Below are 27,159 nucleotides of genomic sequence, written 5' to 3' on the forward strand. Positions count from 1 at the left end.
TTTAGAGCAGGGGTAGGCAAAATGTGGTCCACAGGCCACATGCAGCCTGCCAGGCTATTCTATCTGTCCTACAGGGCCCCCAAAAATTTAGAAAATTACTATTTATTTGCCCCTGGCTGCCTGTCATATGGCCCTCAATGGCTTGCCAAAACTCAGTAAGCACCCAAAATAATTGCCCGCCCCTGCCTTAGAGTATCTCTGAGCATGTGTCCAGGGTTTCTTTCAGCTTCTCTGTCCCATGTATGCTCACTGGCATGTGCTCATGGAAGCTCAAATGCAACTTCAGTGTCTCATTTCTAGATCTGGCACAAGCAGATTGGGAATGAGGGGGTGAAGCATTCATGGTAGGATTCACAGGCATGTCACAGAGGCAGTGTAGACTAGCCCTGAGGCATACCAGACTCCTGCAGGTCTCCAGGTAGGATGTGGACCTGCCAGGATTATGCACAAATACAACCACCACAACACTGTGTTGTTCAGAAACCTCCTTTGGAAATAAAAATGGCACAGGTATTTTAACTGAATAATACTTGTGGCTTTCAGAAAACAAAACTGGTCAAAACAGTCCAATGCTGAATAGTGACAAAGTGGAGGCAGGGGTTAATAAAACAGGGCATAATCAGATACTGTCACTGGCAGATGGAGGAAAGTCTAGAAAGCCTGAATGCACAGCCAGTTAATTCCTGCACATTGTTGGGATGTGGGTTGTGGGGTGAGTATGTAAGCTTGCTGCCATCTACCCACATGCTGTCTGCAGTTCTTGGACAGGGGAGGGTTCTTATGACTGGTCTCTTCCAGGCTGCACATCTAAGAGCTAATCCTTGGTCTCCAAATGAAGTAAACATTTGCCACCTCCACAGATCACCTTAACAGCAAGTGCTACGACTAACAGGTTATTTCTTGCTTTCCTGGTTCTCCTTGGGCATTTTATGCTACTTTAAATATGATGCTATTTCCAAACACAAAATATATCAAATCTTAATGTCCAAGTCCTAAATAGTCAGATCCCGGAATCCACACTTTAACATGGTCATTACTAGCTATAAAGGTATCAGGAAGCCCGTTTCTGATGGCCTTAAACACAGATCCTGTCTCTTACTGGCAGACTCCATCCCTGAACAAAACAGCTGAAAAAATGAGGCTGTGCCTAAAGGAATGGGATACAAACAGCCCTTGGAGATTTGAGCAAAGCACCTCAAAATAATGGCAGTGATGATAACAGCAGAAGGACTCACCTCAAATTCCCCTTTGGTATACTTGGCATCAGGCACACTAACAATTTCTTCCTCGCTCACCTCAGGAATACCCTACAGCAAAAAGAAGCCAAACCAGATAGGGGCTGTTAAAGTGCTAAGCCAGAACCTCTTCTCACCTACAGTGTAACAGGTAATAATGCTGAGACACAGATCTAAGCTCTGAACTGTGTGTCAGGAGAAATGGCTTTTCAAATAATAGTTTCTACTATATACCTTTGCCCCCTGCCCCCAATCAATAGCTCTCAAAGCACTTACAGTGATGTTCCCCCTCCACCTCCTCCAACAACCAGCAAGGAGTCAGTGGGGAAAAACAGGAATAAGCAACAAGCTGTCCAGACTTCCAAACGTGGTCTGTCCCAGGTTTGGCTTGGATTTGGTGAGCCATGTCAGACAAGTTACTGGGCTTTTGTGTCTTAATTTTCTGTTCTGTTAAGAAAGACTCCTTCACCGGTATATGAGAATTGCAATTCCTTGCATAGACGGTGGTAAGAAACCGAAAAAAAGTAATCTGTCACACTAACTCATGTTCTTCAGCTAATTTACTGGCTACCCATACTAAAGGGTTATGGACAAGGAGGTCCCTTTGTCTCCAGCATCCAAAGCCATTCCCTGAAGTCATCTGAAAGCACCAATCCACACACCTCATTGAAAAATCCCTCTTGCGACTGTGAGCTTTGTGATGCTTTTCAACAATGCTATTCAGCAGTCTCATCATGTGTGTGATTAGAGAATGCTCCACACCTGGCCAGCAGAGCTCAGAGAACTGCAAGTGCTGTAATAAGGGCATCCTGGGAAAGGAGGGGGGAACATGGCAGTGCATATCAGGGCAACTGCCCCAGGTCCTGCACTTTGGGAGGCACCACAGAGCCGAGCCGAGCCACCATGGCCCTTCTTGCAGGGCCTGCATCATGCTGGTGACTCCACACTGCCGCCAGCAGCTTCACATCGAGCCGCTCACCACCACCCCACTGCCGCCGGCTTCTTTGTGTTTGGGTCTCACACAGGCTGATTTGCCTTGGACCCCACACCCTGCTAGGGTTGTAATGAGGCAGGAAGTGCTCAGTCACTGATTTCTTCTCCTGCATGGCCCTGCTCAGAGAAGCAGACACACCTCTCTGGCCAGCTCAGGAGCAGTGTAATAGAGTCTTATTAAGACACCTCACTCTACTTTAAGTTTTGCTGTGAATGCTCCAGCACAGCCCACTTTCACTACTCAGAGTAAGGGCTTGGCTCTGGTATTTAGAGTTAAAGATTAAAAAACCACTCCTCTGTTTCCAGCCCTCCATCCGCTGAAAGGCCCATCCCTGAACAAGTACCTACATTGAAGTGCCAAAGTGTGAGGACAGCAATAACCATGGCTGTGGTGGTTCTCCCTCTGCCACTGTGGCAGTTGAACACAAAGGCCGTGTGGGAATCTTCAGCCAACGCACTCTTCATTGCATCCAGCAGCTGATCAAAATCCTGCAGAAGGAAAACATAAAAGGTTAAATATGAACTTTTCCCACTGGGTATAACCATAGATTGTTTTAATTAAGAGCAATTTCTGCACAAAGTATAATATAAAACAAGAAAATGCATCTTGAAAGTTACATCTACAACACCCTCTGAGCCACTCAACAGTGGTTCATAATCTGCCTCAGGTACTATGGAGAGAATGTGACCAGTGCAACATGGCAATGCCTATTCCTTACAGAAAATGCCATAAAATCTCTAACTTCTATCAGAGTGGCAGCATACATGCCCAGGCTGCGTTACAGGGTCAGCTGTGAGGTAAGATCTTAGCTACTCATGTAGAATATGAACCCTTTAGGCCAACAAGAATGCCAGTGCCAAGCATATGATGACCTATTCTTCCTGAGACTTACAGGAAAAAGAAAACTTGCATGACAATTATGCCCTTTAACATTCAATTCATATATACAAACTCCTGAACTGGGAAGACTTAACACTTCTCCCTGCAAGTTCTTGGCCATTTAATCCAATATTGTGATATATTGTAAACCATCTGCATTAACTTGTACAACTGTGATCATTTTAGTCTGGCTGGCTAACTCTTCCCCCCCATATGTGCTGAAAACAGCTGTCCTTCCTTTCCTAAATATATTTAAAATGGGATTAACATCATAGCACATAGATAATGTTACACTGTTACTGCATGGATCTCAGAGCCTTGCTCCTTCAGACAGAATTCTGGGTGCCACTATACCAAGCCCAGACCAAGTGGTTTCTGCAACTCTGAAAAAAGGTAATACACAACTGTAGCTACAGCAGCATTAACATTTTCACTTTAATGGAAATGCTAAAGAATTATCCTAGAAAAGTTTCTTAATTACTGTTCTCTTAATTTCTTTTGCATCAATATAAGTTTTCTAATAGAAGCCACAGAACTTTAAAGAAGCGTGACTGAGAGCACAAGAACAAACCATCCCAATGCGCAGGAAGATTAGCAAGTATGGTAGAAGACCAGCTTGTTTAGCAGAGAACTCTTCAGTAAACTAAGTCACAAAAAGGAAGCTTATAAGAAGTGGAAACTTGGACAAATAACTAGGGAAGAATACAAGAGCATTGCTCGGGCATGCAAGGATGAAGTCAAGAAAGCCGCAGCTAAGCAAGGGATGCAAAGGATAACGACAAGGGTTTCTGCAAGTATGTCAGTAGCAAGAGGAGGATCAGGGAAAGTGTGGGTCCCTTACTGAATGGGGGAGGCAACCTAGTGACAGAGGATGCAGAAAAGACTGAAGTGCTTGATGCCTTTTTTGCCTCAGTCTTCACAGGCAAGGTCAGCTCCCAGACTACTGCACCGGGCAGCACAGTTTGGGGAGAAGGTGAGCAGCCAACAGTGGCAAAAGAATAGGTTAGGGACTATTTAGAAAAGCTGGACATGTACAAGTCCATGAGGGTGCTGAGGGAGATGGCTAATGTAACTGCAGAACATGGCCATCACCTTTGAAAGTTCATGGTGATCAGGTGAGATCCCAGACAATTGGAAAAGGGCACACAGTGCCCATATTTAAGAAAAGGGAAAAGGAGGATCCAGGGAACTACAGACTAGTCAGCCTCACTTCAGTCCCTCGAAAAATCATGAAGCAGATCCTTAAGGAATCCATTTTTAAGCACTTGGAGCAGAAAAAGGTAATTAGGAACAGTCAGCATGGATTCACCAGGAGCAAGTCATGCCTGACCAACCTAATTGTCTTCTATGATGAGGTGACTGGCTCTGCAGATGCTGGGAGACGGGTGGATGTGGTGTACCTTGATTTTAGCAAGGTTTTTGATATGGTCACCCACAACATTCTCACAGGCAAGCTAAGAAAGTATGGACTGGATGAATGGACTGTAAGGTGGAACTGGCTGGAGCATCAGGCTGAGAGAGCAATGGCTTAATATCTAGTTGGCAGCCAGTATCAAGTGGAGTGCCCCAGAGGTTGGTCCTGGGGCTGATTTTGTTCAATGCCTTCACCAACAACCTGGAAAATGGCATAGAGTGCACCCTCAGCAAGTCTGCAGATGAAACCAAACTGTGGGGGGAGTAGTAGATATTCTGGAGGGTAGGGCTAAGATTCAGAGTGACCTAGACAAATCGGAGGATTCAGCCAAAAGGAATCTTACGAGGTTCGTTAAAGAGAAGTGCAAAGTGCACTTAGGATGGAACAATCCCATGACCCAGTACAGACTGGGGGCTGACAAGCTGCAGAAAAGGAGCTGGGGATTACAGCGAACAATTACCTGAATATAAGTCAGCGGTGTGCCCTTGTTGCCAAGACACCTAACAGCATACTGGGCTGCATTGTTATATGTGTTGCCAGTAGGTCAAAGGAAGTGATTCTTCCCCTCTATTCTGCACTGGTGAGGCTGTATCTGGAGTACTGTGTTCAGTTTTGGGTACCGACTACAGAAAGGATGTGGACAACTTGGAGAGAGACCAGTGGAGAGCAACAAAAATGGTGAGGGGACTGGGGGACATGACTTAGGAGGACACGCTGAGGGAACTGAGCTTATTTAGTCTAGATAAGAGATGACTGAGAGGAGATTTGATACCAGCCTTCAATTACCTGAAGGGGGTTCAAAAGAGGATGGAGCTAAACTGTTCTCAGTGGTGGCAGATAACAGAACAAGGAAGCAATGGTCTCAAGTTGCAGCATGGGAAGTTTAGGTTAGATATTAGGAAGAATTTTCTCACTAGGAGGGTAGTAAAATACTGGAACAGGCTAGGTTAAATAACCAAGAAAGGTGGTAGAATCTCCATCCTTGGAGGTTTTCAAGCCCTGGCTAGACAAAGCTTTGGCTGGGATGATCTAGTTGGGGATGGTCCTGCTTTGAGCAGGGGATTGAACTAGATGCCCTCCTGAGGTCCCTTCCAGCCCTCATTTTCTATGATTCTATGAACTGAAGAAGAAATCCTCAGAGACTCACACTACATGTACCAATCTATCATTGCAGAGTGGAGCCAGCAGATGGCAATAACGCATTTCAAATCAGCATGACTGAAAAGCAGCCCTGATCCCACTACTATTCAGTGACAAACCCAGAACTGAAAGCTACAGCAGTCAAGTTACACGGATAAGTGTCACTGATCACTGCCTGGGCCAAAGACGGACAAGTAACTATCAATCTAGGGGTAACTCTCTCATTTTCCCTTTTCTTCAGGGACTCTACATAAATCCTGGGAAGGAACACAAGCCAAGCTTCCTCTTCATAAACCTGTGCAGAAACAGGAGTACAAGACACAATCCAGACCTGCAGTCTCTCTCACTCTGGCCAGAATCTTCCCAGGTTTACCAGTACCCCGCAATCTAGACACCGAAACTACAGCTGCCCTTTCCCTCTTCTGAGGACTAAAGACCACCAGTGCGGTAACCCAGTAGAAGGACATCTGGTGACTTGTTTCATTATCTCCTCCATGTTCTTACTCCTGGTGCCTGGATAGAAAAGAGAAGCAGCAGCAAATGCAGCAGCAACCTCTGAGCCAATGTAATAGCAACTTCCCGCTCCACTGTACAGAAGCACTGTGCCTTCATGTGAAGGAAAGATTGGAGGAGTGCCATCCCTTCCAAAAAGCAGAGGAACTAAAAGACAGCAGTGCAACCGAGGAGGGAATGGAAGAGGGAGTTGGGATAAATTTGAGGAAAATGGAAGACAGAATAAGAGAGAGAATCAGTTGAAGGGAAGAGCTAGAAAAGAAAATCAAACTGGAAGAAGAGGTGAGCATCAGTAAGGGGACAAGGAATAAGAGGCAGAATACAAGGGACTGTAGGGAGCAAGTGGATGACCTGTCCCATCCCCTACTCTTTAGAGAAAAAACAAGAAAATGCTCCATGAAGTTCCCATCCTAGAGAGTTTTTCACCATGCCCCTCTTCAAAGAGTTTTGAAATTCTGGTAACGGCTGTAGTTTCCTGTTCCTCCATTACCTGCTCCTTGGGAGCACAGAAGTCTGGGATTGGGATCCGTTTGTACATCAGTCCCTGGCATGTGCTTCTGTGTTGATTAAATATCTCCTGTATGGTCAGGCAAGTCTTAAACATCTTCATCTGTTTTTCCTGCTCCAGATATACCTCCAACCACTTCTGGGACTTCAGCATGTCATTCTTCAGGGTGCACTCTAGTTTCTGTAGGAGAGAATGAGAAAGAGAGAGAAAAAGAAATGGATACTAATCAGGACTTACTCATTACCTGAGCACTGCACATATTTCATAAGATTTTTTTTCCCCTTCTCATTCTAATGACATTTTACATTCCATAAATGTAATGCTCATAGAAAGATGTGATAATGTCAGGCACAGTGCAAGACCAGTTTGGAAGCTTTCCATACATAGTTCACCCAAATGCCCATTCACCTGATCTGTAACAATCCCTGCTATTTCACATCCAGACTTCCCTTCAACAGAGCCTACCAACAATATTTTGTGATGCATGAAACTAACTTCCCTGTTTCTCTCACCCACTTTGACTTTGAGCTCCCATTTGCCTCCACTGCCCAAAGTCTTAGGGCCAGTGCTTTTCTCCCGCATCTCCGTTGGCTGTACATGAGAATATCTTGGCTTAGCCTGTGCTGAAATCCTGACCCACATCTGCATCATAGCCCAAAACAACTCTCCTCTATAGCCAGCCAAAATCCCAACTCTTCAGAGTCCAGCATGTCTGAAATACTATTGCCACCTTCTCTTTTACACAAATAAGCACAGCTAGTTTCGCACCATACTCAAGATGCCTCTATTGGCTTCTCATTCATTTCAAGATCCCATTAAAAACTAACCACAATGGACCTTGCCTGCTTCTTGCCACATGTCTGACATGACCTACTCTCTTTACACTTTCTTCACTCAAGCTTGCCACTGTTGGTAACAAGCCTTCTCCCCTCAGTCTTCCTGACTATATTCTTTCAAAAGAACATGTGTTCTCCCTCACCTAATGGGACATTGTCCAGTCTTTTCAAGCCACATTCGTCTTCCTGGAACGGTGTTCTGCTCTACATTTTGTAGAGCATTACGCATTTTAGAGTGCTGTATAAATGCATAATAATAATTGGGGGGGGTTGTTTTGGGGGGACGTTTTTCACATCAGCACTTCAGTCCAAGGTTTCAGCTGTAATGGACCAGGGTGCCAAACAAAAGTGTTCCCATTGCAAGATCACATTCTTTTCTTGCTCTTGTTTGCCAAAATGAAAGAAACTGTAAAACTGAGAGAAGTAAAATAATCACTGATCAGCATCCAAAGTGGTCAGCATCCAGTCTCTTCCTACCAAGCATGCACCATTCTGTGCTGGGTAGTATCAAACAGCCAGGCAGGTGGCCAGCTGGTTAGGTTAATGTGCTGAAGGACATCTGAATGGGACATTTTTTAAGTGGGTGCATCAACTAAAATTAATTGATTCTCCAAGAGTATAGATTTTCATTGTCTGCTTTTTATATGTTAAGGCAAGTATTTGGTGTTGATGTTTCTTCTCTCTTTTATTAGAAATGGAAAAGCTAGTACCCCACACAAAAGTACAGAGATTCTTTGAAAAGGAAAAATAACCATACCTAGCATTATCATTTTAATACTGAACAGTAACATGATTAAGGAGCTATAGGCATGTATACAAATGCTCCAGGCTGGAGTTGGGGGGGTGCTTTAATTAGAGCAGCTCTGAGACATTTCAAGGAGCGGAGGGAGTGTCTCAGGATGAAGGCAGTTTTACCAATGTGTGCTCCCTATTTTGAAGGAGTGACCACTTGGGAGAGTACCCCCACCGCTATTTTGAAGCACAGGTATCCTGAATAGATGTAATGCAGAGGCTTCTGGAATGCATTAATTAGCACACTCCAGCAGACTCAATTAATCAAGTCTGCTCCAACACATACTAATTAGCACGCACTGGAGCAGACATCTGGCACATGTTTAGGTGCCCTATTTGTCCTATCTTCTACATTTGAATAATACCAGTACATCTGAAAAACACCAAGATGTATCCCACACTTCAACCACAAGCCGAAAAGATAGAGGATAAGAAGGTGCTATGGTCTCACCTCTAGTTGTTCAGGCATTCTTATAGGGACTGTAATCTGTTGTTCAAGATTCCCAGGTTCCCTGAGGGTATAGGTTTGTTCATTCCCTTCCAGCACTACTTCTTCACGGAGGTTTATCCACAAGATGTGGGAGTACTTCCTCTTTGCATCAGTTAAGTAGCTCAGGACTTTCCCAATGGCCTAGGGGAAATGGGAACTAAATTAAATGCAAGGCACATTCATGATTCAAACAGCTCTGCAAAGAATATAAAAACTAGAGGGTTTTAGTCCTGTTCCCTGGTCACCTTCCCATTTGCCAAGAGCTCTACATATGGCCTCCTTACCTTGGAGTTGGGCTGTGCTGTCCCATACACAGACATTTTAGGAACCCTCCGGAAGTTGGCTACGTTCATCTCCTTCACAGTACTGAGCACATCTGGGGAAAAGCGCTCATCTACCACCTGCAGCAGAACAAACCAGCGTAAACTGGAGGCAATCAGTGACATCCCTACCTGCTCATTTCTGCTGGCACCTTTGCCATTGCAGGGCTTCCCAAAGAATCTCTCCCAGCTAGTCACTCCCTCAAAGCAGGGAGCACACACTGGTAAAACTGCCTCCATCATCAGACACTCCCTCCACTCCTTGAAATGTTGCCCCTGGCACTGCAGCATACAGAAATCTGACAAAGAGAGGGATGAGATTGGAAGCCACAGAACTGGACTCTTCCAAACACTCCAAAACTGAGGGCTGTTGGGCTGACAGCTTTCAGGAGGCCCTACCCAAGGGGATTTTTAGCATATGAGACAGTGTGCACATTTGTTTCTGAGCAGCATTTGGCTGAGGTGGCCCTGGCACATGACAGGCAGACCTCATGTCTAACACGCTGCCTCTAACCTTCCAAGGTGGGATGAGGAAGAAGATTTAAAGCAGTCACTCACCAGTACTCGCATCCCCTTTGTTATCAGCTCCCCTGTCACAGTGAGCTCTGACAGGTTCATGTTCACCTGCAGCCTATACAATTCTGGGTGTCTACACATCCATCTGCTGAAGTCAAGGGCGAAGGCTATGGGGTACTGCCATTCACAGAGAAAGAGACATGCTGGATTCAGGAACAGGTGAGCATTATCCTGTATGGCATGTATATCTTACACAGAAAGCAACCTCAAAGAGCAGTTCTTACAAGCAATTCATAAAAGGGCTGAAAGCTCACTGCCAAAACTTATCAGTATTTACAGCTCCCATTACAGAGCTACACACACCTTGACCTGATACACTACTTCCTGTTTCATCCAAAACTTCAGACTAAGCACTGCTAAACTGAAGGATGGTTTTTTTTATTTGAACAAACAGAATACATTTTTTAAATGAAAGAAATTACATAAAACAGTTAACCAATGTTTGAGTTCAGACTTCATAGGGGAAAGGTTAATACAGTAATCCATTGAGTCACCTGCTCTCTAACTCAGGGAGAGAGAAGGAGCCTGCACTATATATACAGTACATGGCTAGGGAAATGAAAGAGCCTCCACTACTACTTTACTTTGATTTTACTCTATTTCACTAAAACTGTAACTCCAACCATAAAGGGAGGAAAAATAAGACAGGCTTTGGAGGGGGATGGGGAGGATTTTCACCTGCTCATGAAGGTAGTAGTTGAAGGCAATCAAGTAGAAATAGCGTTCAAGGCTCTGCAAAGTCCTTTGAAGAAAATATTCTTTGGTGCTATTCCCCTAAAATAAAATTAAAAAACAGGTGACACTTGTGACAAGCTGTGACATGACTAGACCATCCAGTAAGAACTATGCACCCTAAGCAAGACTTATTAATATACAGCAAAGGTTAAGGCCAATGCAGATTTCAGGTATAAAAAAAAAAAAGTGTCCCTCTACAACCTATTTGTCATCCGGGTAGGATAAGAAGCTTATTTTTGTTTCCATTAATACCCACAGATTACCTAGATGCAATGAGTATTTGATCCCTAATTGATTAGACTGAAAATCCGGTTTCAGGATGTTATGGAAAATGTTCTAACTTGTAACTGTTTATTTCTAAGACACTTCCCTGTAATGCCGGGGGAGAAAAGGAGTATTTGGCAAGGATCACTTGGAAACCTCTGACATTATGTAATTGACTCATGAATATTTACTTGTTACCTGCAAGACAAATCCAGCCCTCTATCATTTATCAAGAGACTAAGAAACATGCTTACTCTGAAAACTCAAAACAAAGTCTGTAATTGTGGAAATATTCCAGGTTTCTACTGATGTTAATATCACCATCAGGGATTTGGGGGGAGGGTGTTCCAGGCATTTTGTTTTATTTTTCCCAGTTTTCTTTACCTTTATTTTTACCTCTGACAAATCCCTGACATGCTCTAAAAAGAGGCTTTAAAAAAAAAAGTCAGGCTTAATACCCACCTCTGTCCTAAGATGACTAAATTTAAAGAGACTGAAACTGGATTTTTTATAATATTGGTAAGAAAGCAGAGAGAGTCCTTCTCCCCATGTCAATGCAAGTTTAAACTAGGCAAGACTTATGAAGACAAAGCAATGACTATTTTATGGCTTTTTTAGTTCATTCTTTTTGTTAATAGGTGTCCAGAATACAAGAGCCACCTCTCCATTTAACACTAGCTGACACCTATGCTAACAGCCTGTGAAGAAGCGCAGAGTGAACAAACAGAGACAAAGAGCTACCTTCCCTGAGCCCAAAGGGTATTTCCTCTAGGACAGGTGTGGAAACATCTTGGCAGGATCAGGTATGAAAGCTTGATCTGCTGCTGCTTCTGCTGCATTTATTTTCCACACATAGATGATTTCAGGCTCTGCCTCAGTTTTGTGAAGGAACACATACTTCAGGGAGAAGAGAATTCCCTGATACCTCAAAAAGGCACCAGCAAAATGACCAGGTCTAGGAACATTCACTCTGCAAGATCCCAATCCAGTAAAGCCTTTAAGAACATAGCAAAAATGTGCTGACTCGAAATGCAGCTACATTGTTTTTCACTAGCTAAAGATCTGGCTCTAAATCTACCAAACATATTCCATCCTTGCTTTCTCATTTTTTTTTGGTTTCCCCTTCCCGCCATATGCAGTTCACGTCCAATAAGCAAATCTTCCTGGAAACTCTCCATTGTTTAAAACTGCTATAGCTTTGCTTGAACTTCAAATAAACACTCCTCTTGTTTAATTTACAGCAATCCCCCAAAGTTTATTTTCCAGTGCCAGTAATGATATACACCAGCCACCTCCCATCACAGCAAATCGCTGCAATACAAAATCAGCATAAATCTTGCATAAAATACAAACTGCGCCCTTTCATGGGGGGGAACACAGACCCCATCCTCTTGCTCAAATAAAAAACCAATGATGAAGAGGACTCTTTCAGCTAACACCAGCCCCAGAAATAGGGAATGGTGCCACATTAGATTCCACGGTTCAGTTTTCCAGTTTTATATCTGTTAGCAGGGCACACTTTCTCTTTAAAAAGAGGAGGAAAAAGAAAGCACCTGATAGATTCATGTAGTGACATCTCAGCTATGCTTTTATGCATACATTCATGTTCATGTAACTGTGATTTACATGTATTAAACATACCCATTCCCACAGTGACAAGCTTTGTGGAGCCCATGCACTACATTTCACAAAAACAGCTTACATGGCAATTTCTGAATACTTCACCCTACCTGGAAGCCCTGTGTCTAGTATACAAAGAAAGCAGGCCTTACTGACTAACCAAAATAGAGGTATATACATATATACATACATGCATACATCTCTACTTTGCTTGGGCTATAAGGTACAAATCTAACCTACCTTCTACTTGACTTCAGAATAAGATGGCTAACTACATCTCTCTAGTATAAAAAGTCACTTGGGGAGTGCCATGGGTGAGCAAATCAACCTTCAGCTGAGGCGTCAGCTCCCATTGCCCATGTTTTGGTCCCCAGCCAATATGAGTGGAGAGTAATGTTACTCTCACAGGACATTCACTCCACTAGGTCACAAAGGAGCAATGCTGATAGGCTTCAAAGGAGCTCTCTGGTCAGCCCTAGTATAACTTCTACAAGGGTATATGGGCCTTGATGTAAAAATGATATACAAAATGATATATAAAATGCATGAAAAAGCAAGCAACCCTCAGAGGAAGATTCTGAACCCTCTGCCTTTAAGTATAAATCTGAAAAGTTATTCTAGCTTCTCTTTCACTTATACTTTTGGTGACACATTACTCTTGCTGAGCCAAGAACGTAAGATTTGCATAGCCAGAACATGCCAGAACTGGTACAAGGTATTGCTCATGTGCTGCTCAACATAATTTAGGTATATGGAACACCTCATACCACCAAAAAAGGTGCATGTGGGGGGAAAACATCTTGGATCTGCATGAATTCCTGAGAAGAATTAGACAAGTGCCATCACACATTCTTTTCTGTTTAATCATTTTAATGGTGTTCTCCTCTTTGATAAATGGCAAATACATTTTCTTTGGCTGGATAGCGCACATTTTAAAAGTGCCCATGGGTGAACTACACAGGCATTTCCACTCCATTCTAACTGCACGTTAATCATTTAAAACGGATAGAAAAAAGTTTGAAAAAAGCCATAAGCAAAGTTAAAAGAGTCAAGTGAATCTAGGATTTGCAAATCCTTAGCCAGCAGAAGCAGGTTGGTTTGAAAGGTCTGTGAAAGAAGTTGGAAATCATGAGACAGATTTTTATATGTTGTAATCCAACACAGCTCTCTTGATTTCAATGGAATGATATCCATTTACAACAGGTCAGGATCTAGAATGATCCTATATACACTAGACAGTTGCAGTGTTTGGCCATACATGACCTTTTCCAATACATGTTGCTTTAAGTGGGCAATGCAAAGGAGCTAAATTGCCTTGTTTTGTCTCAATTAAATAGTGTGTGGTAATTGAGGCATCACAAAACAAAAATTAACACACCTGATGCACAGATTGCAGAAAATCAGCTCTCACCCATGCATCACAACAATCCCAAGGACCACATCCCTGCTACACAGCACCAACTGTTTAGCTGGCCTTTCAATCAAGTGTAAAATGAGTGGAAGAGAGCAGGAGCAATTATAGTACAAATACAACTGAATAAAATAGAATTCCATTTAAAAGATCATTTGGTTTGGCGACTTAAGACGTGGTCTTGTCCCATGGTCCTAGCATATGCTCCATGGTAGGGATGGTGAAAATGTACAGTCTATTTGTGGGAGTCCCACAAATAGGGGGCAGCAGCAGCTAAAGGTACTCAAGTACGTTCTCATAAGAGAAGAACAACCTTATATAAAAGCTTTACCCAAAAGGAGACAGTAGAGCACAGCATGAAAATAGGACATGATTCAGTAAGTGCAGTGCTTTGCATTCAGCTACAAATAATCAACTACACAAATACAAAATGAGGAACAACTGGCTCAGTCGGCAGCTGTTCTCTAGAAAAAGATCTGAGAGTTATAGTGCACAATGAACTGAATGCTCGTCAACACTACAATACTACTGCTGTGAAAAAAAGAAAACATCACACTGGGATGCATAAACAGGAGTGTCATGTAAGACATGAAGCAATATATAAATCTTTTCAGCACTTGGTAAGGCCTCAGCCGAAGTACCTTGACATGTTTTGGGCACCAACTTCAAAATGAAGACATGGACCAACAGGAAAGAATGCAGAGGGATTCACAAAATAATTAGAGGTCTAAAAAGCATGATCTATGAGGAAAGATTAAAAAGCTGGGTTTGTTCAGTGTAGACAAAAGACAACTATATAAACTTGATAATAATCTTCAACTATGTAAAAGGTTTCAGGAAAATAACTTGTTCTCAGTGCTCACAGGGGACAGGACAAGTAGAAATGGCCTTGAATTGCAATAAAGGAGATTTAAGTTGGATTTTTTTGTGTATACATCTTACTGTAAGAAAAGTGATGCATGGGAATAGATTACCTTAAAAGGGTTATGGAATCTTTCTCATTAAAGATTTTTTTTTAGAATAGGTTAGACAAACTTTTCCAGGAATTGTTTTGATATAGTTAATCCTTCTTTGGGAGATAGGACTGGAAGGCACTTTGATAGGTCATCATATCTACCCTATCTTCTGTAGGTTCCTGAATAAAGAAGTCTTAAATGATGACATGTGTCTTATATAGGGCCTGGTTTTCCTCTAACACTGGTGAAATTTATGAGTAAATCTACTGAAGTCAATGGAGCAGTAGTAATTCTACACTAGTGTGAGGGGAATTAGAACCGTTGACACATGACATGTTCCTTCAGCAAGTAACATCATTCCCTATTTTTTGTCACTCCCCCAGGAAAGCTACAGCAAAAGAAAGACTAAGATGCCTTTTTTTAATTAATTTTGTATTGAATCTTTTCATATTGCATTGGACAGGGAGTAAAGAATAGGATTATCAGCCTGAAATAATAAATTGCCCTGTATTATCCAAGACAGCCCTGAATTTTGAGGCAGGGTCCCCAAAAAGTCCCTAATGTGGAACTTTTGCTTCTAATTCAGGCAACTGGTCCCAAAACATTCCTGTAGCACCCAGCCTTCCAAACCACCAGTGATATAACTGTATTCATACAGGGCTGCATCCAGGCTAGTAAGCTCTGTAGAGTTAACTGGGAATGGAAAGTAGTGTAAATCAGGAGTTGGCAATGTTTTCCAGAAGGGGGGCCAGAATGACTCAGCTGAGGTCCGAGGTGAGCAGGCACGGAGGCCCAGTCACCTTTACCACTTCTCTCTGCTACCTGGTTGCAGCACAGTGCAGGAAAGAGACCCCCTTCCCCAGAAGCTCATGTCATTCAGATGCAGCATGTTCTTGCTTTATATTTGCTACCACAGAAAGTTAGGAATGGCTTATGCCTCATCTTGTAAAACATTTAAATCATCCAAAAATATTGTACAACAAATTAAGGAAGTACTATTATCATTTTGACATCACTCAAGAATCAGGGGGAAAGAAGAAAAAGGTAACTCTAATCTCTTGTGGGGTATACAGTTTCAGCAGCTGGTATGAAGGGTAGAGCATCACCTTGGTGCTCAATAGTCTGGATGTTATTTATTCATTTTGTTCGGAATAGCTAATAAAAAGGAACTCCACACACTCCTGACAACTTTCAGGTACATGCTCCCGTAAGAGCCTTCCTGAAATCACACATCTGCGCCAACAAGGAAATCTCAAATTATTTCCTGAGAGCATAAGCAAGATCAGGAGTGCTATCTGAAAATGAAGCCATAAGTATGCCACTGCATTGCAACCAAAAGCCTCTTCCCTCAGACCCTACCCACATTAAGACAGGGGTAAGTTCACATCTGTGCACTGTAACAAGGCACCCTCTCTCCGACAGCTGTATCAACACATCAAAAGCAAGAAAGGGAATTTTCCTTCTCAAAGTGCTCTCTTGGAAGAAAACAACATTCCTTCTGCTTTCAGAGCAAGCACCTGGCTCAAACTTGTCCTATTGATGGCCTTCTGGCTTTTAACATGATCTAATAGCACAAAATGCCCATGTTTATAGAGTTCCTCATTTACACCTAAGAAATCCACAGTCTATCCTGTTTATATCCTTCAGCACAGGGGACTTCAAAAGGAAAATCAAAACATTTCCATCCTTCCTCTTCCAATTCTTCACTTGTGCTGTCATTTATTACAAGGGAATTAAAAGGCTCACAGCATGGGGGTGTAAGCTCAAGACTCTGAGGAGACAACTAAAAACAAATGCAGTAGTTGCAACTGTTCTTATCACAAAGAGCTCCATGTCATTGGGTGTAGGTGCTCAAGAGAAGTCCAGTACTAGACAGGGATGATCTACAAACTCTCACAGATCAAGTGTGAGAAAAGTTGGCACAAACACTATCTATATATTCACCATATTTCTACAGAAATTTATTTAATATTATTCTATCTTAAAGAAAAATAGTAAAGACCTTAATACTAAAGACCCTAGAAATCCCAACGCAAGAGATGCTTTTTAATCATCCATAACCATTGCACTCATGATCACCAAACTGAAAAACAAAGCTTTTATCCTGATAGTGCTATGAATGTTCTGCTTGAATTACTAGATTAACAATACCTGGCTCTCATATAGCATTTATCCTTTGCAGATTACACAGCCCTTTGCAAATAAATTAGCACCATCATTTCAATTTTATAGATGGGGAAACTGAAGCACAAGAAGGGAAGCAACTTGTCCAAGATCACTCAGCAGAACAGTGGAAGAATCAAAAATTGAACCTAGGTCTCCCAAGTTCCAGTTTCAGGCCTGGCTCACCTCTGAAATAGTGGGCTAGTCAGAAAGACATTACAAGCATCATATTTATAATCAGTAACTTTAAAAAATCCTGAAAACAGGATTTCCCCTAAGTGCCAGTGTAAAGAAGAACAAGCTGAAGTGAATTGCTACTCGGAAAAAAACTAAAAGATAGCATTGATTTTACACAGCCCATCTCCCCTAACCTGGGTTTCTTTCCTTTCCATTCAGTGACACCTGCTATGTAAGCCCTGCAGGCTGAACTGGGCCTTCTGTGACACTTGACTGCTCTTGCACCTGTAAATTAGTATACAGTGAAGTACAAAGAGGAACAGAATCCAAATCACTTTGTCATGTTGACTGCACAGAACTACAAGAAGCAAAAATACAAGGAAAATTATAGTTTGGTCGCAGCATAGAGCCTGAGTACACCCTAGGGGGAGAGGGACTGTGTAAAAAAAAGCGCCATTTTACACAAGTATTTTTCCAAGTAGAAATTCACATCAGCTTGTCCTTCCTTCCAGTGGCAGTGAGGGAGCTTCACCTTGAACCAGCTGCTATAATAATCATCTCTTCATCCCTCTGGAGATTCTGTTCCTATCCAATTACAAATGTGACTTTTGGCATCAATTACAACGATCTTTCAATTGTCAAATACTCAAGCATACTTTGAACTAGTCTGACTGAACTTATAACACTGAATTTATAACACTCCACTCCATGTGGCCTTATATATACTTGGCACTCTATTCATTTTACTGGTAAATGCTAGCATCTTGTATCTCCAAGCAGTCCCTTTGAGGTTTGCAGGCTGTTTTAAAGATGTACTGTACTTTAGTTAGACTTAGTTTTCTATAATCAAAGCATTTTTAAGATCTTCCAATGGCATAATTTATAAATTATCTCTTCTCTTTTCTCATTAAGCACAAACAGTCTCTCCACTGCAGAAAACATAGCTAAGGAGCCAGCAATGCAATAATTAGTCACAAGAAAAATAGACATAACATTTAATGTAATGTTCAGTCAACTCAATTCAGTCCCTAATAGACAGACCCATACCTCATAAAAAACATCAACGTTAAGTCACAAGTAACACTGTCTTTTGCATCCTTACTGGCATCATTCACAGAGAAATTGCTTACAAAAAAGGGCTTGGAAACTGAATCACTCTATTAATAGACACATTTTTGTCACCGTCCACAGAGGGGCAATAAAGGTGTCACCTAGAGAGGGCTCTGATCTGAAGAAAGTGCCCACAGCCTTCAGCAAAAGAGCAGAAGATTCAGAACCTTTTTGTTCCCAATTAAACAGAAGCAAATCTGCCAGTCTAGCAACTTTCAGCTACACAACATTCACTTCAAATAAAACAAGCATATTCCCCTGCCTTAGATTGCTTGCATTCATGCCAAAGAAATGTGTATTCTCAGAGTACTATTTTTTTTATATAACAGTGGGTAGCTAGTTATTATCTTCAAGAGGTAACTTGCTTCTCCTCTGGTACCTGAATCTGGTAATCTTCTCCAATCCCTTCCAATTTCTTCTTATATTCATAGATGGCTTCTCTCATGTCATGCATTTCAGAGCAGAAGGTGATGGCACTGTCCACCTTGGAAGGATCAAAAGGAATTCAGTTATTCAAGGATCAAAATGCATCCTTTTCCTGCTGGTCCTGTTTATGCTCTCCCTTCCTTAACCCTTGTCATCTCACTTTCATCCCCCTCTCAACCAGAGGCCTAACAAGTAGAGTTGGTGCCTTCAGCAAACCCTGTGGGCAAAGCAGTCTTACTCATGCCAGGGACTGTGAGTCCCCAGCTGAGCTGCTGCTCTCTCTTGCCATAGCTGTTGCTCTTAAGGCAGAAGCAGCATCCACCACCACTGCTGCTGCCTCCAGGGTCTATTTTGGCACCTGGGGTGGGTGCCCCTCTCACCCACCTGTAGTTATGTTACTGCTCCCAACTAGCAGAGCCAAGTGTGTTTTATCAGTTGAAAACCATCCTGTACACCCAAGAGTCCCTGCTGCTCTTCAGTAGTGCAACTGGAAGCATTTTAAGAGCAGCTGAAACTTGCTGCAGCTTTTATGCACACAAGTCACAAATGCCATAGTGTTATCCCACAATTAAGCTGCTTTTGCCTCACACCTTGAAGGCCACATCGCAATCTTGTGTTTTAAAAAAAAAACTTGCTCAGCTTTCTGATCACCGTTCCATGGTGCTATTCTATCTGCATTTGAGGGATTTTTATGCTGTGCGTTGTATGGTATCTATCGCAAGGTTACCATTTGGTTCAAGCAGAAGGCAGGGCAGAGTTGCACCTCACAGGCTAACCAATTTAGAGATACATAAGCTTCCATGACTTACAAAAAGCTTACTTTTCTCTGAATTTCAAAGTCTATAAAGTGCAGCTTTGCCCTTTCTTCTGCCCAACTTTAGACTAACACAGCTAACTACCTTCTTCAGTAACCTGGCATACACTAAAAGGATGAATAAGGAGAGAAAACAAAATCTCATTTCCAAGCAACAACTGTGCATAGAGAAGAGCACAATGACAAGGGGAGCTGTGTAAGTGACATGTCTGTGTCTGAAATAGCAAGGACTCCATTCTGCTCTTACTGAGATTAAGAGGAATCTTTTGACCAGCTATCGTGGGAAACAGATCATACTGAAGGCCAAAAATGTCTTGCTTTACAGTGATCACCTCTTCTGATCTCATAAGAAGAAAAAAAAGAAAAAAAAGAGAGAGAGAGAGAGAAACTACAACCTTGTCCAACCTTAAAAGGTTTACTGAGTCACTGTGTTGGCTAGGGGTGTCTTTTTTTTGCCAGCATAGTTTTGCTCATAAGAGCCCTCGGGGAAATAAAGATAAGCTGATATAGAAGTGCCTTATACCACCATAGTTTATTTAGCTCCCTGAGAAAAAACAAGCTGTAACAACACTGTAAGCATGTTTATAGTATATATGGGTAAAACTATACCCATGCTAAGGGATGCATCTCTGTAAGCATACTAGCATGATTAAAGTGGCAAAACGTGTAAACAACTCTCACCTCTGGGTCCACAACCAACCAAACATGATATATATGTCCACTGAAATATTAGGTACCTCCCCGAAGAAGCAGCACTTATAGGACACAATTAGAAGATAACTGTCTCCAGACCTCCTCACATAGAGGAACCAATTCATTGACATAAAGCCTATGAGGGCAACGAGGAAGTAGCATTGGAATATATGACAAGTGGCTAACATGTAACTAGAGAAAAAATGGGGTGCATTAGTGGCATGAACTTCTCAAATTTCAGGAAGAAGGTAAAGCAGGTTGGCCAGAGACTAACTGGTTTAGAGATGTGTGAACTTTAACTTCAGACTGACTTCAGGGTAATCACCTTTCTAGTTAAATATCAGGAGTTCTACATTGTGCTGGGATTGGCAGTTAGGGCCATCTTCGCCATACCTGCTCCTCAGAAGGTTTTGCAGCCCGAAACCTCCTTGCCAAGTCATAAGAGTCATCTCAAATCCCAAATGTTGTTGACACTGCCGTATTATGGAACTTAACTACAGAATGGCAACTGGGGAGAATCCAACATTTTGTGCTGCAGGAGATATCCTTTCTGCACAAGGGCAGGCTACCCCAAGAGCACAAGTTCACCCATGTGATCTGTAACTACAAATTTAAGCCTGCTCACAGACACTTACCTCCTCTACTATTTGTTGGCCTTTTGGTACCATGTCAATAAAGTTTTGAATAACCTGAAATCGAACCCTTGGTGAAGTTCTAGCAGGATGAGGAAGGCTGTGATTAAAAAAAGAAAATGAGCAGATTAAAATGTTCTGTTACTTCCGTTCATTGTTTTACTTCCCTCCCATTTGTATTTTTTATACTTGTGCCAGCACCAAACTGTCTCACTTTGCATAATTCGTCCAATCAACCGAGTATTCAGTAGGCAAGATATATTCTATTGTGCATACAATAGTCACACTTACCAAGTTGCTTTCATTTTGAAAGATTCTCATTTAAGAGCTATTTCTACATTTAAAATTCAGAATATACTAAGGAGATATTAACAATTCCAGTAAACTACATTTTCATGTGTACTACACATTTTCATAGAGTTTTTGGTCAGATGGAACCAAAAAAAATCTGGTCTGACCTCCTGTATATCACAGGCCCTTAAATTTGACTATAGATAAAATAAGCATTCAGTTAGACTAAAACATTTTGAGCTGTGGGCAGAAGAAAATGCCACTAGTGCCTGAGGCCTCTGCAAAGTCATGCCCAAATGATTCTGGCAGGCAAAATATGCCCCAAGTCACAGAGGAAGCGAAAACATGCTAGCGACTGACCATCTAAGCTACTGAAAATTGCCATCCTATCCTAAATCTGATGATCAGTACATCCCATACATCTAAGCAAGACACCAACCAGGCATTTGGAGAAAGATAATTGTCTATACCAGCTCAAAACATCATGCCCCTCCTGTCCACTGTTCCTTTTCCAGTTGTAATCACCTTCCTTCAGAAGGTGAAGGAAAAAAGATGCACAATTGGCCAGCTGTATCAGGGAAAAATAACCCTTCTGCCCCTTGCAAGCAACCTAGTGAAGTCTTGAAGCAGGAGATCACAGTCATAATCTTAATCCAGAGCAGTAAGGGCTACAAGTATGAGTAAGTGATTCTACTTAGCGTGTTTATGTTACTGGGTACTCAACACATTTGAACAAATCAGGCTTAAAACAGATGCATGCAGTATGCTGCATGTTATATTAAATCAATTTTGCATTCAAGGTCCATCCTCTATTTAACTGCATTCATTTTACCCCTCTCCTGTGAACACCCCCTGGCTTCAGTTTTCATTTTTCTCCTAGATATATGTCCCTGGCAGGCAAACATCCCATTCTCTAAGCAGCTGTCAGAGTCTATTTGTATCACCAGAGCCCAGGCTCCTGCCACCTACAGACCTCTCTCAGAAAAAACAGAAGGAGCTACTGCTTGGGAAAGCCATGGATGAAGGGGTAGAGAAGTTCAGCCCCTCCTACAATGGTGAAGGGAGTGAATGCATTGCATAAATGGTTTTAGACCTAAAGAGCTTTTAATAACCCCCAATATGATCTCAGCATATGATGGGAAGGTGCTATTGGTGCTTCATATGCTTTTGAAGGAGAGTGGGGGTTGTTTGGTTCGTTTGTTTTGGTTGTTTGTTTTTGGGGGGGGGTTGTTTTGGGTTTTTTTAAGTTCTGCTGGTAGCCACAAGGCCTTCTCACCCTCCCAAATATGCTATTGAAAAGACCTACACAGCCCAACTGTGGACAAAACCATCAATACCTTTAACTCACATTTGGGTCCCCAGTAGAGAGACTGGAGCTGCCCTCCTTGCACACCTCTGTATAGCATGAATGGGGGGAACAGTACTTAGCACTCAAGCATAGGAGGACAGAGGGCAGAAATAGAATCCCTGGGGCGCTTTGGCAGAGCTCAGGATGGAGTCCGCTTGCCTCCCGCCTGAGAAATCAACTTCCACAAGATTTGCAAAAGTCAATCACAGCGTAAGAAAGAACTGGTGGGAACGCTTACAGTTATTTGCTCTCTCTTGTAATGACATGCCTCAATACACATCAGAGTTTCAGGGGCAGGTTTTAAAAAAAAAATCAGTTTTTTAAGATGCTATGGTACAAACAGGGCCTGTCATCACTTCTCCCTCCCCCTCATTTCATTCAATGAGCTCCCAAAGCAGGGGACAGAAGACATACTTACTCTGGCTTTTGCGGTACCCCCTTGAGGTGATAAAGCACAAGAGTGCCTAAGACCATGGCTAAATTGGTCCTGCCCACTCCAGTTTGGCAGCTGAAAAGTAAAGCAGGAGGTGGCTTGCCAGGGTCCCGAAGCAGGAGCAGGTTTGGACTCTCCTATGAGTGAGATATACATGGATTGCATTATAACCTCTTTCACGCACAGGTGCAACACAACACACTTCACAGAGAATACAGGCAAACAGCAGACACTACAATATACAGGACAGAAGAAAAATGTTAACATACTAGTACTTGGTGCCTACATAACTCCATCTTCCATGTGGAAGTCTCAAAGTGCATCACAAAGGGAGAAAAGTCTTGCTGTTTTCACAAATGGAAACTAAGCTAGGGAGACTAAATGACTTGGTTCAAGGTCATGTTCTGAGTCAGTGTCAGAGCTAAGACTCGATTCCCTGCCTGGTGTTCTTACTACTAGATGATGTTGCTTGCCTTGTGGCTAGCAAAACACAAAAGAAAGAGGGGTTCCAAAGGTTACTGCTGTAAAGGACAACAGGATAGAAACACAAAGAAATAAAATGGGAAAGATTTGTTTGATGAGAGCATCTCTAGCAGCAGACATCATAAACAAAATCCTCAAGTAGTTTTTGGCAGTCAGAGCACACACTCAAAAAGGCACAAAGTTAGAAAATGGAAGGCATCAACAACAGGCTAACGAAAGACAACATTCTGAGAGAGAGCCAACATGGCTTCATTGCAGGTAGGTCTTGCCTAACCAACCTCATTTCCTTCTATGACCAACTAGAGGATAGGCTGGCAATTCAGGCCGACCTGGACAGGCTCGCTAGGTGGGCAGATCAAAACCTGATTACATTCAACAGAGAAATGCAAGGTGCTCCACCATGGGAGAAAAAACCTACATCATACTTAGAGGCTCAGCAGGGCTACACTCACTAGCACTACGACCAAAAGAGACTTAGCCACCACCACAAGATGAACATGAGCCACCAATACAATGCTGCAGCCAGCAAAGTAACTAAAACTCTGGCTTGCATCTACTGATACATCTTAAGCAAGACCCAAGAAGTCATTCTCCTGCCTTACTCAGCCTTGGTGAGACTGCAGCTGGAGTACTGCATGCAATTCTGGGCTCCGTACTTTAGAAAGGATGTGGAGAAGCTTGAGAGAGTCCAGAGGAGAACCACATGCATGGTTAGAGGTCAAGAGAACAGGCCTTATGAGGAGAGGCTGAGAGGCATGGAACTCTTCAGGCTGGAGAAGCAAAGGCTCAGGGGTGACTTGGTGAAGACTAGGACTAACTACCAGAAACTGCTGGAAGACCATTTTAGACTGGAGATAAGGAAAAACAAAACTTCTTTACCATCCGAGTTCTCCAGAGTCCGGAATAGACTCCCTCCAGAAGTGGTCCAAGCACCTACTATGGATACGTTTAAGAAATGCTTGGATGCTTATCTTGCTGGGGTGATCTGACCCCAGCTGACTTACTGCCCCTTGGGCAAGGGGGCTGGACCCAGTGATCTCGCAGGTCCCTTCCAGTCTTAATCTCTATGAAATCTATGAAGGTTAGCCACAAAAGGCATTTTGCCACCACTGTTACTTATTTTTCACCTGAAAATACTTATGCCTTTCCCGTGAATAGCTAAAGTGATAGTGAGGAACACAGAGGAGATGAAGGCTTGCTCACAAATATACACTGTTCTGATCTTAAAATCTATGACTGCAAAACCTCACCAAAAGTATGCCCGATAGCTAAAAATTTAAAAAAGTATAGAAGAAAATCAATGGTTTTGACAGGGTGAAGGGGAAAAAAAAATATATATATATATATACACACACACACGAGCTTTGAGTGGAAAAGCCTCTGCTGCTAACGACAGTGGCAGTTTTGTCACATAGCAACATGGTTCACTCATTTAGAAAACAGCCAACTGGGCAAACAAGTACTTCACTTTTCTTGCCAAGACTCATGTCCATAAACTCAAAGGGACAAGGATTTCATGCAAAGACTCTAAACAGCTCTAAACGAAAGAATCTGGAGTGCTGGGGAAACATCATTTCCAACAAAATTGTTGTCTAAACACTGAATCCCATAGGAAAGCTCCCTGTTGAATTTGGTTTATCTTGGACAGGAGCAGTGGAGCAAAGGGGGAACAAAGGGGATAGATGAGATACTTGAAAAGTTTCAGACTAATGTTGCCTTTTATTTAACACTAACCTTAGAATTCTCTAGGTGAGTTCTAGTGTGACATACATACTATCTTGGAATTATTCATTCTAAACTACAAGAGCAGCCTTTGTGGCATGGATTAACTAAGAATTCCCATGCCTTCTGTGGCTACCATGGAACTAAGCAAAATAAGCAAAGTGTCAAATTTGATTTCTAGAATTCATCAAGCACAGATATTTCAGAATAGAGAACAAGGTACACCCTATCACTCAAATTTCTGAAGTAGAAGTTTCAAACTGTTATTCAACCTGTGTTCCATCTGCTGCCTACACTTTGAATTGTTATCATTAGGCCTCTACCAGACATGCAGGTAAAAGGTGAGAGGGGATTTAATGCACAAACCACACAATTGTGCTTCCTGTTGTGCTACACATGCAAAACAACACATGTGATTATGGTCTCAAGCATTAGATCCCATCATGCATTATTGCCAGCACAGGTGGAGCCCAGGATCCCCCTGCACGGGCAAGTTGCAAGCTCCCACAGCTGAGACACCCATCAGATGGTGGGTAGTATTACACATTTTCTGTGGAATAACTTTGTGGCTTATTCCTGGATTAACGATGTGGCTGGGGTACAATTTAAGATGTGATTAATCACATCTTAAGCATAATGTATGGCAGGGGCCTTAGATACACTTTATTAAGTTACAATAACAAAAAAGAAATCCATACTAAGTAAAATAGTTGGAGTGGGAACTATAGACAGCATTTCCAGCATATAAAGTAGTCATCTTGGGTACTCCACTGAAAGTCTTGGGCAAAACCTGCCTATGCTGAAGCAGGAAATCTATCGACTAAGACAAAAAAAAAAACACTAAAGAAAAACAGCACAAGTTCCCCAAACAGTATTCAAATCTATATGTCCCATTCCTATCTTGTGACCTCCACACACACTCCAGTCACTCCATGGGGTAACTAAGGAAAATGAGCACACTCAATCCTCCTCTCTGTCATCCTGCTCATTACCACAGAGTTTTCTGGGCTGACAAGTACTCAGCCACAGGTAGTCCTTAAGCAAACTCTATACCAAAACAAATCATAACACCCGAGTCAAGGCTACCAGAGACACTCCAAATTACACATAGCAGGCTTCCTAGGAAAATTAATCGCTAAAGGAAAATGACCTAGAAAAATAAGGGGCACAAAGGAAGATGGTGGAGGCAAACAAAGACTAAAAACTGCATTTCAATCATCCCTAATGGGCATGAGAGGTGCACACAACTCAAGAGTACAAATTGATGAAGCTTCTATGCAGGCGAACAGGCATCCTGCTATGTCCAACAAAAAGCTCCAAAAAGGCAGGGCAAGGAGGAGAATGTGTGAAAGAGCATAAGGCATGAGGGAAAAAGGTTCAGAAGAGCAGTTGCCCTCAGCATGCAACTCAAATAGGAAGGAGCTAAGATAAACAGAAGTCACTGATTTTTTCCTATTACACTGCCTCAGAGTAACACACAGCCACACCTGAAATGGTCTGAACTCAAGGCAGCTGTTTGTCATTTCTGCTCAAGTCTCAAACATCTCATTCAATGGAGAATTTGAGTGCCAAGAAAGCAGTAGCATAGTTTTTAAATGTTCCCTAGGAGAAAGGTCTGTTCCACACAAGTTCTTTCTCTCTGAAAGAACTGAAAAAGAAAGTCTTACTTTAAATTAACACAGACTGTTAATTTCAAGCACATGCTACTGTTCTGTAGAGCCACACAATATGAACCACAGACAAGAAAAGAAAGCTTATTGCTTTGTGAGTTATCTGATGAAAAGTGCAAAAGTGATAGCCCAGGAGACTCAAACCCTCAGTTTATGCATGAATGGTTACAGCAGTCAGCAGCCTATTAGCCTTATTCACAATTCCCCTCAACATAGTTCACTCTAACTTAGAGCAGTGATTCTCAACTAAGGTGCCACAGCTCCCTGGCGTGCCTGGAGATCCTTTCAAGGGTGCCACATAATGTTACCACTGTTAGATGTGCAAACATGATTCACAAACCTGGAGGCTTCAAATAGGAAATGCACAGTTTTAAAAACATTCTGACCTGTTGTGATCCTTCTAAGTTCTTTGCAACACAAGAATTGCTCTAATATTGTTCTGTAGTCAAAAACTGAATGAAAGTCCACAGCTAGCATTGTCTGAGGGTACCTTCTGTCTAAAGAGGTTGAGAAC

General features: G+C 42.3%; 1 protein-coding gene across 3 annotated transcripts in view; it reads right to left on the reverse strand.

The window, feature by feature from the left end:
- Positions 1-27,159, reverse strand: part of PALD1 (phosphatase domain containing paladin 1) — a 199,068-nt gene that overhangs the window by 91,440 nt on the left and 80,469 nt on the right. For all 3 annotated transcript variants that reach the window (XM_090057409.1, XM_090057410.1, XM_090057408.1), the window contains 10 exons: positions 22,756-22,907; positions 20,702-20,798; positions 18,513-18,617; positions 10,376-10,471; positions 9,680-9,814; positions 9,086-9,202; positions 8,763-8,942; positions 6,666-6,863; positions 2,577-2,717; positions 1,236-1,307 (listed from right to left, as the gene is read on the reverse strand). In XM_090057409.1, coding sequence (XP_089913535.1) covers positions 1,236-1,307; positions 2,577-2,717; positions 6,666-6,863; positions 8,763-8,942; positions 9,086-9,202; positions 9,680-9,814; positions 10,376-10,471; positions 18,513-18,617; positions 20,702-20,798; positions 22,756-22,907 — 1,293 coding nt within the window. The remainder of the gene's footprint in view (positions 1-1,235; positions 1,308-2,576; positions 2,718-6,665; positions 6,864-8,762; positions 8,943-9,085; positions 9,203-9,679; positions 9,815-10,375; positions 10,472-18,512; positions 18,618-20,701; positions 20,799-22,755; positions 22,908-27,159) is intronic.

Source organism: Crocodylus siamensis, chromosome 7, assembly GCF_052110815.1.
Source record: "Crocodylus siamensis isolate JL-2025a chromosome 7, ASM5211081v1, whole genome shotgun sequence".
NCBI classification, from domain to species: Eukaryota; Metazoa; Chordata; order Crocodylia; family Crocodylidae; genus Crocodylus; species Crocodylus siamensis.